A 9,581-nucleotide genomic window follows, 5' to 3' on the forward strand; every position below is an offset into this window, starting at 1 on the left:
GGTTCTAAGGATTTTGGATTGAAAGGATTGGATTACGGTGTTCGATTGATGTTCGACGGTTTAGCTGTAATAATGAATTAATTGATTCTTTACCCATCTTTTATTTGTTATACTTTTTTTTTATTTTATATAGTTTTTTTTTTTTCATATATTTTATATACTGTAGATATTTTATGAACTAAATTATTTTTATTTTGCAGTTTCTCATTATATGGGTTTTCTTTTAATTCTACATCTGATATTTTGAAGGACCAATCAAGAAGGTCGTTCATAGTCTCCATCAAGATCTTGTTGGATCTCACCAAGTTACGATATTATTATCAATCAAAACTCAGAGCAAAAGATTAATAAATTGATGTAGAAATAGGAATATGAATCATGTGTTCGAAGAAAACGCCAATGATAACAGAGAAGCTGATAAATCGCCTGTGATTCACAGGATCTCGAGCTTGTATGAAAACATTTGAGGTCATTTATTAAAACATTTTCAATAAACGATTTAAAACCGTATTGAGTAGTGAGTTGCTATTTTAGCTAACACTGCACCTGCCGACTTCCGCTTGTTATTATCACTCAAGAAGTGGACCAGCCTAAAACGGATTCTTTTACTTAAAAGATGTCGGGAAGAAGTTCACAGATAGGCTATCACTTCATGGTGTTAGGTTATATCATGTAACGCACCACCCATCCAATACTGTGGAACCTCGATATAACGAAAAAATGCCTTTTTATATAAAGAATAATGAATGTAAAAAGATCTGGATATAACGAGTTGAAATCCGCTCATAAAAAAAAATTTACCTGTGTGGACAAGAATTTAGCAATGGTAAACTATACATAGCGAAAATTACCTACGTAGTTACTTTATTAAATTATTTTAATTACTATACTAAATTGCTTTATTAAATTACTATTTATCATTACCTTGTATTTACTTGTCCACCTCATTAAAATGAATGAAAGTTTCTAGAAACGATTCTTTGCGAAACATTCGTCGACCACTAAGAAGCTTAGAGCTTGCTCAGCACTAGGATGAGACGATATATATATATATATATCGTACTGTATTTTATTAAAAATTGCTGATTGAGGTGGCCCCATCAAGCATTTTGAATGGGACTTGGAGATGCTGCCCCCTAGTGGCAAACAGCTGAAGGAGTAGCTAGGATTTTAGCTAGTGTTCAAGAACTCACTATGAGTGAGTAGATCTTCACACTGAGGCAAGATGAGACAAGAAAGTACAAGAGAGAAACCAGTCTTCAAGTCCCATCAAAACCTCGAAAGAACATTACAACAACCAACCACCAAGTGAACTACAATATCTTCAATCAGTAGCCAAAGTCAGTTTAAATACTAACAACTTATCCATCTTGTAAACCCTTTTGGCTTAATCCACATACAATCAATTGTTTTATAACTCTTTCAGGAATGGAGATTTATTTTCACTCTCAGGCCACTTTTCACCATTCTTAATTTAATTCATATCCATTTCAAATACAGTTTCACCAATCATACCAGCTTAACAGCAAGTTATAATTAATTCGGGTAATATCCCCCAACAATGAAAACCTGGAAGTACTTGAATTATACATTTCCACTTTGGGATTCTGATCTTTAGAATTATTATGATTTTCAATAATAGAATATAATTATATAATTTTCATATTCAATGAGTAGTTTTTAATGATGAAAGAAAAAAACAAAATCAAAGATATCTTTATTAAGAGGGACGAGGAGGCATGTATATTGTATTAAATTAAATTGTACTCTGATTTTTTTTAGAACCGCTTGTTGAAAATTTAATTAATTTTATTTACTACAAATAAAATTACACTGTCTCAAAAAGAAAATACAAGCATAAATGTTCTCCAATTTTCATAAGCTTATCTACGCGAACTTGTTTTTTCTAATAAACTTCTTAATGACCATTAGGCTGTATTATTCACCAATAAATTCCGAAATGAATTTTTTTTTTTGTCTCAAATCTTCCACTGGAGGAACCTCCAGCTCCAGAGTGGGAATGTCAAGACTAAATTCCCAGGGCGTCTGCGAAATAAATACTGACTGACCCAGTTAGGATTCAAAATATAAACATTATTTTATTAACACAAAGACACTTGATCTAATTTTACTCTCAGCATTTATTTCAAAAATTCTCCAACGTCTCGGCCTTCAGGCCATTCTCAAGGAGATAACCTTAAATATTGATGTCATATATTGTTTAAAATGATTCTTGCAGGCTAATTGCTCATGTCATATAAAAGTTTTAAAATTTAAAATTAAAACTTTTTCACATAAAATATTAAATCTATATTTAGTCTATACAACATCATTTACAACAGTTGTTTTATTAACCTGCCTAGAAACATTTTAAAGAATATATGACACCAGTTATCTCCTTGAGAATAGCCTGAGGGCCGAAACGTTGGAGAATTTTTGAAATAAATGCTGAGAGTAAAATTGAATCAAGTGTGTTTGTGTTAATAATAAAATAAACCGCTCTCAAACAATCAATATAATAAATCGTTAATCTAATAAAAATTATACTTCATTACAAACTAATCTTGCTAATCACGACTAATAGATAATGATAGTAGCTTTACTTTGTATATATGTCTTGTAACAAGACTACTTCTTTGCTCACTTGGTAGAATCCTGAAAAAAAAAAAATTGAATTCCTTATTTACTTTTTAAAAACGCTTGAGAATTGTGGCGAAATCCGTCAATATGCTGCAGATATGGAATGATTTTAATACTGAACAGAAAAAAATTATAAAATTAATTGCAAAGACTTTTTGTAGTTTAAAATATATATGTAATTTTTTTTTTTTACAAATCATTTCGCTATCAAACCCCACCTGATAACCCCCGAGATAATTCAGAGAATAACTTATCACATTGCGTTCTGATATGGTTTTGAATCACTTCGTATGTTTGTCTCCATGAGAGAGGAGCGCAATGAAGGAGCTAATCGTTTTGTCAATATTATTTGTAAGTATTGTTTGTAAATATTAATTTTTAACGCCTGTCTTTTTTAATATATAAACAAGTGAAGTAGTTTAATATATTTTTGCTACAATATTCAATTCTATTTATATATTTGGCTTGTAAATTAATGATAGAATCGAGTACCTTAATTTTTTTATCCGATCTATAGGAGGATATTTATTAGAATATTTATTCATCGTATGTTTTTTACAAACATTTTAAAAATTAAATTTATTAATAACAATATGATATATAATAAGTTTACATATATTCCGATTTCCATGTTATCAGATAACTCGCTTATGGAAGATTCTTGGATTTATTAAGTTCTGAGTCTGTAAGAATCGTGAGGGTAATCTGTATGCTCTTTAATGTAATATTAAATGTAATGTACATTTAATACGCTAACCCTTAACTAAATTAATATATTTTGATATTTGTAATATTTTGATATTTTAAAAATCTTTTTCGTGTCTCAGGTGTTTAGCATGTTTAAACAACACTGGAGATTGTTTTGGAAATTGGTCTTAATGTTCTCTTGTTAAATTCGTGTTTTTGTAGAATTAGTTTTATAGGGTTTGTTAATGTAGTATTTTCGGAATGGTATATTATGTATTAAATTGCTTTGGTTTTGTAAGGGCGATGAGTCGTTTGCTTTTGTTAATGAACCGGTTGTATGGGTTTCAATGCGATATAAAATTCGTCTAAATCTAATTTTTGAACGTTTTTATGATATTATTTGTTATATAATTTATGTATATAAGTGATTTAAAGTTTATATTTTTATTATTTTCGAGGATTAGCATTGTATTATTTTTTGCTAGTTTAATTCTTGATTTATTGTTGGCAAGTTTTTTAGCCTATTTTGGTTGCAGGACAATGGGTATATAATTTTTGATTAATTGGAGAGGTTAATAATTATGCTGATAAACATCATAATTATTAACCTACACTTAGTAATTGCTATTCATCAGCCAACTTTTGGTTATTTATTCGTTGTTTTCGATTGAATCTTTTCGTGTTTTAGATGAATTCTTGTCCTTATTTCTTGTTTTATATTAGAAATTTGTTGAGTCATTCTATTGAGGTATATATTATCCGTTTATACATCTTTATTTATTAGTTTTCATTATTAACACATTAACAATTTGGGTTTTTGGATTTTTTTTTGTTTTACACCATTTGAAAAATAATTTTAATTTTTACACCAAAGCTATTTTCATATTTAAGAAACAAAATACTACCATTATTTTTTTGTTATTTTCTATTTGAATTATATTCTGAAATGGATAGAATTTAGATTTTCTAAAATTTATTTGTGGAACTTCAGTTTTAAGAATATCAAACGGGCCATCTATACATTTTTCAATAATTAATTGAATTGATTTTATAATTGATTTTATATTGGACTGTAGTGTTTTTTTTTTTGCTTGAACACAATTTATTCCTTAATATCCACCTTTAAACTACCAACCATTCCAATAACGATAATTTGGTGATTTATTTGTATTTTGAAGAAAAAATATCCATTTTAAGAGCTAATTCTGATTTTAGAAATATTTCCATGCTTTTTATTGAGGTGTGTGGTTCAATGATATCAATTAGTACACAAGTTTTGATACTTTATTTGATGATTCAGAGTTTTCGTCATGATTGATCACAGAGACAGTCTTATATGTGATTTAAGCTGATTAATTTACATTTTAAATTTAAGGAGTTTTATTCTATTTATTTTTTATTACGTCGAATAGAGCTGCAAAATTGGCTTAAGCTTGAACTCAAGAATTTCGATAAAGGATATGTTCGGTCGACCATTGAATTAGGACCTTTTACCCTCGAAACAAAATTCAAAGATGGTTCAGAAACGAAGTTGAAATGTGTGGGGACAGAAATTAGTCGAACTCGTCGTCCATCAAAGCCGATGAAGCATCGCAAGAACAGGCTGAAAAGCATGTTGCTTAGAGTGGTTTCATGGCATGAGGGGCAAATTCCATGGTAGCATTTCACACAGGAGTTGTTCATAGGCCAACGTATTTCTGTTTCTATCATGCAATCACTACATCTGGACCGCTTTTGGAGGTGGGGACGGTTGATTTTGGACGACCATCAGCCGGGAGGCATCTCTTGAGACGAATTTTCAAGGAGGTGTGAAGGCCGGATTTCAGCTGGCTTCTTCGCTGAAGTTGTCTGATACACAGTTAATATGACAACTCTTTGGGGAAAACTCTTCTAAGAATTCATTCCAATTGATTCCCAAGGTGAATAACCAAGGAATTGGTCCCCTTCCCCTCCCCCAGTTCAACATAGTGTAGAAAACAATCATTGGCCATCGATGTGTATTTCGCTGCAAGTTATGTAAGGCGTGCATTTGGTTAGCAGTGTCACCCCCAGTTTTGTGAGCATTACAATACGTTATGACCTCGTCGTTGAAACCAAAAAGGCCGGAATATTGTGGTCTCCCTAAAATCAAAGAAATGCTGAAATAACGATTAAAGAATTTATTAAAAAAATCTAGGAAAGAGCGGCTATGTACCAGAAAGACACGCCAGGAAGGCGCGGTGTGCCTGACGAAAATGACTGTAACACAAGTATCGAAGAACAGTGAAGTGCTTGAATTTACTATCTAAAGTGAAAAATATTGACCTTAGGTTTGTGACGTGATCGGGTGCGGTGAGCCTGTCAGATCAAAACGCCTGTGACGCACTTTCTTGGAGCTGAACTGACTGGGCGGGTCGGAACCACCCCACAAAGTTAGGAAACTAGTGGGAGGTAGAGGTCAAACTCGGCGCCTTTTTGGGAGACAGCAAAAAAATAGAATCCTGTGCCTGTCAGATCAGCCGCGCCCGATGCAGGGTTAATCGTAATTGGTTAAGTGTGTCCTTAAATTTTGCTCCTGTAATTTGTCTGACATTTTTATACAGTGATGTCAATATAATATTTCCCATTACCCATGGGTAGTTTCCCTACACGCCTGTATCACTCCATTTTAACTAAGGTCATATTGACTAAATGTATTATAATGTACAGTTGTAAATAGCAATAAATAAATAAAACACAAGATTCTTTATCTGAAACTACTTTTTCCGCACTATAAAGACATAAAATTTAAAATATATTATTGTGTACTGGAAGAGCAGAAAGAAATTCTAATTTACAAAACTAGTAGTAACGTTGGATTTGGATGAAATTCCGAGGAAATAGGACTGGTCATTATCACCGGACAACAATAAAAAAAGAATTTATTTTTTTGAAAATTGAATTATCTTCTAATTATTCTTATTAAACACTAAACTGTACGGAATACAAATTAAGATTAGTAAATCTATATCTTAGTTAGGGTCATTTCGTCGTCCAAATTTACCATTTTTGTGCTTATGCCATTTATTAATTCGGAGAAGATTAAATAAAATTAAGGGCAATGTCCTGATCTTGCAAGAATTTACAAACTAGAAATTTAGTCAGCTTGTAATGGAACTCTGATTATTGGCTTTTTGGATCAAAAACTTAAATATGTTCATGTTTTTGAGAAAAAGATAAATATCATATGTTGTCCCATCTTGTTCAATTAATTAATAACAAGGGTTTATTAGACATTGGATCCAATAAAATCACAAAAATCCAAAACTTTGTTTACTCCATAACTTGCCCATCATTTTGTTTATAAGTTAACTTTAACTAACTGTTTTCGTTTTCAGACCCAACTATTATTAAATTATTTCAGTAATAAAAAGTTTTTTTTTGTTCTGGAATCCATTTTAATAAGAATAATAATTCTCAAAATCTTCTTTTGCAGACTTTTGCAATTGGGAAAGAAAATGGAGCTACCTTAAAGGACCAAATTGAAAAACATCTTGGTACAGCTGACGATCGAATCGAAAGTCTTTGGATAAATGCAAATAAATTCACTTCAAATCTTTCACTCCTTCTTGAAGACCATTCATGTATCGATAAAAAGACTTTTTATGATGAGACATCCAATTTTTATTCAGAAATGGAAAAAATCCTCTTACCATTTGACGATTGGATGTCACAAATATCTGTGCGAATGAAAATTTTAGAAGTATTTTTGAGCCAGGTACAAATGGATAAGGATTTGACTGATTCTGAACTCACTGCGGTTATACCTGATTCCTTGTTGGCTGATTGTAATTCTACATTACCGGATGGGAAACCTGAAAATATTATAAACACTAATGACATCTATGCATATCAGAGCAAAAAACATTGCAAGAAAGAACCCTATGAATTCCAGTGTGGCAGTGGAGAATGCATTCATTTCAAAAAGACATGCGATGGGATATTCGACTGCTGGGACGGGTCTGATGAGACCGGTGCCTGCGAAGACAAGACCGGCTGCGAGAAGTGCTCAGAGTTTGATTTTTGTGCCATGTCGCCGAGGGGCCCACAGTGCGTGCCTGTGTGTCCTATGGAGTTTCAGTTTTCTGTGAAACATTGTCCTCCTTCAAAACCGTGTTACTACTTATGTTCCCAGAAAGGTCCGCGTAAAACGATTTCATTGGGCTGTTTGGTCCGTATTTTTCCAAATTTATTGAATACTACAGAAGAAAGCTTTAAAGAACTTATTTCTGCCACCTACCATCGCTTCTTGGAGCTGAACGCCAAATGTAAAAATAATAAAAGCTATTCTAGTAAAAAAATCAATTTAGCCTCTGTGGAAAAAGAAAAAACTGCAACACTCGCAACATGGCCGGAACGTAGAACAACTCGACAACCTACATGGCATCCAACAACTCGACACCCTACTTGGCATCCAACAACTCATCACCCTACTTGGCATCCAACAACTCATCACCCTACTTGGCATCCTACATGGCATCCAACAACTCGACACCCTACTTGGCATCCAACAACTCATCACCCTACTTGGCATCCTACATGGCATCCAACAACTCGACACCCTACTTGGCATCCTACGTGGCATCCAACTACTAGACATCCTACTTGGCATCCAACAACTAGACATCCTACCTGGCACCCAACTACTAGCCACCCTACGTGGCATCCTACTACCAGACATACTACGCGGCATACAACAGGACCAACCACTTGGAATCCAACAGCCAACAGTAACATCTGGGATTCAAATGAATCAGATTATTCCACTCAATTCGATGAAAATAAGCACCATACAACTAAACATGCACCTCATTCTACCACCGCTCATACAAAACGTACTACTAGACATCACACGACTAAGCACACAACCAAACATACGACCCACCACACAACCACGCCAACTTCTACACCTACACAAACAACCCCTCTCACCACTACCACATCAAAATCAACAACCTCTCCTACCACTACTACTGCTGGTGATGGGCTTCATCTTATTTTCTTGCAGTAAAAATCAGTAATCAGTCTAAACATTATGATAGATTTGAAGTTATCTATGTTGTGAGACTTAGCTGAAATCCTCATAATCTATATATATTACATCTTTTGTTTTAATACAAGGTATATTCTGTATATAATTTTTCAACATCATTTTTTATGTATACGAATGATAAGATCTCCTTTAATTATATTTACAAATAAATAAAATTCAAGTACCTTTTTGCAATATTATTGGTATAATTGACCTTCAAATGTTTTCTGTTCTTTAAGTGCACTATTTGGGGTGAATAAGGAATATGATCGTTTCCCAATAGTTTGAATATTCTAAATCTTTTATAATAAGAAAAGAATAATACACGCATATTCAGAATGACAAATTCAGATATAATCAACTGAAGAAATAAAATTTATTAGTAGAATACTCATACATCAAACATTGAAGAGCGCTATTTTATTTTCAGACAGAACATAGTGGCCAAACCAAGGTGATCAACGTTCTAGAAAATAATATTTGGAATGAAACGCAAGATGTGTGACAGTGCCTGAACGTGTCTGGCGCGAGCCTGTTGTCCACACTTTCTTTACAATTATAGTGCTCGTGTAGTATTTGCATTTTCGAAAATATGAATGCCGAAAAGCTCATAACACCTGGGTGGGTTTAACCTTCCTGTAATTTGAAAAAAAAAAAGAGTAATGTGACAGTGAAAATGAACTAGGAAAGAAATATGATAGTTAATTAATATTACTGGTAAGTATTAGTAGATATTTAAATTACAAACTAAGACCATAATAACCAACTATAAACTTTTAAAAGCCGCCTCTACATCTTTGTAAAGAAATTATCTATTCCACTTGCTAAGTACAATATGTGATGTAACTTAAATATGTCCCGTTAAGACCCATGAAGGATCAGGAGTGCAGTACTTCGTAAGGAAGTACTGTTAGTAGAATTACTGTTACCAATGGTTGTGCAAGGAGGTGATTTGATCAGAATCATGCCCTCCCGCCAGATTTTTACCTAATTAAGGGTACCCACTTAGTGAGGGTGGGTAGACCTACAGTAAATGATATTGAAATTAATTTAAATTTTTTCAAAGAATTTGATTTAAGTAAAAAAAAATATTATACCTTATAATCAAGATAAATATAGTTAACATGGAAAAGTCAAGTTCAGTAGAAAATCTCTCTCTCTCTCTCTCTCTCTCTCTCTCTCTCTCTCTCTCTCTCTCTCTCTC

The 9,581-nt window shown here is 32.8% G+C and overlaps 2 protein-coding genes across 2 annotated transcripts in view; one reads left to right on the forward strand and one right to left on the reverse strand.

The window, feature by feature from the left end:
* LOC106689743 (chondroitin proteoglycan 1) overlaps positions 1 to 9,581 on the reverse strand; it is a 59,663-nt gene that overhangs the window by 35,707 nt on the left and 14,375 nt on the right. The window lies entirely within an intron of this gene.
* LOC106689742 (uncharacterized) lies at positions 2,835 to 8,572 on the forward strand. Its single transcript, XM_014434903.2, has 2 exons — positions 2,835 to 2,991; positions 6,782 to 8,572. Exons 1-2 carry the CDS (start codon positions 2,959 to 2,961, stop codon positions 8,354 to 8,356), a joined length of 1,608 nt encoding a protein of 535 aa, XP_014290389.1. The 5' UTR covers positions 2,835 to 2,958; the 3' UTR covers positions 8,357 to 8,572.

The sequence above is a fragment of the Halyomorpha halys genome, unplaced genomic scaffold (genome assembly GCF_000696795.3).
Source record: "Halyomorpha halys isolate HHAL.00 unplaced genomic scaffold, Hhal_1.1 Scaffold1445.1, whole genome shotgun sequence".
Lineage (NCBI taxonomy): Eukaryota > Metazoa > Arthropoda > Insecta > Hemiptera > Pentatomidae > Halyomorpha > Halyomorpha halys.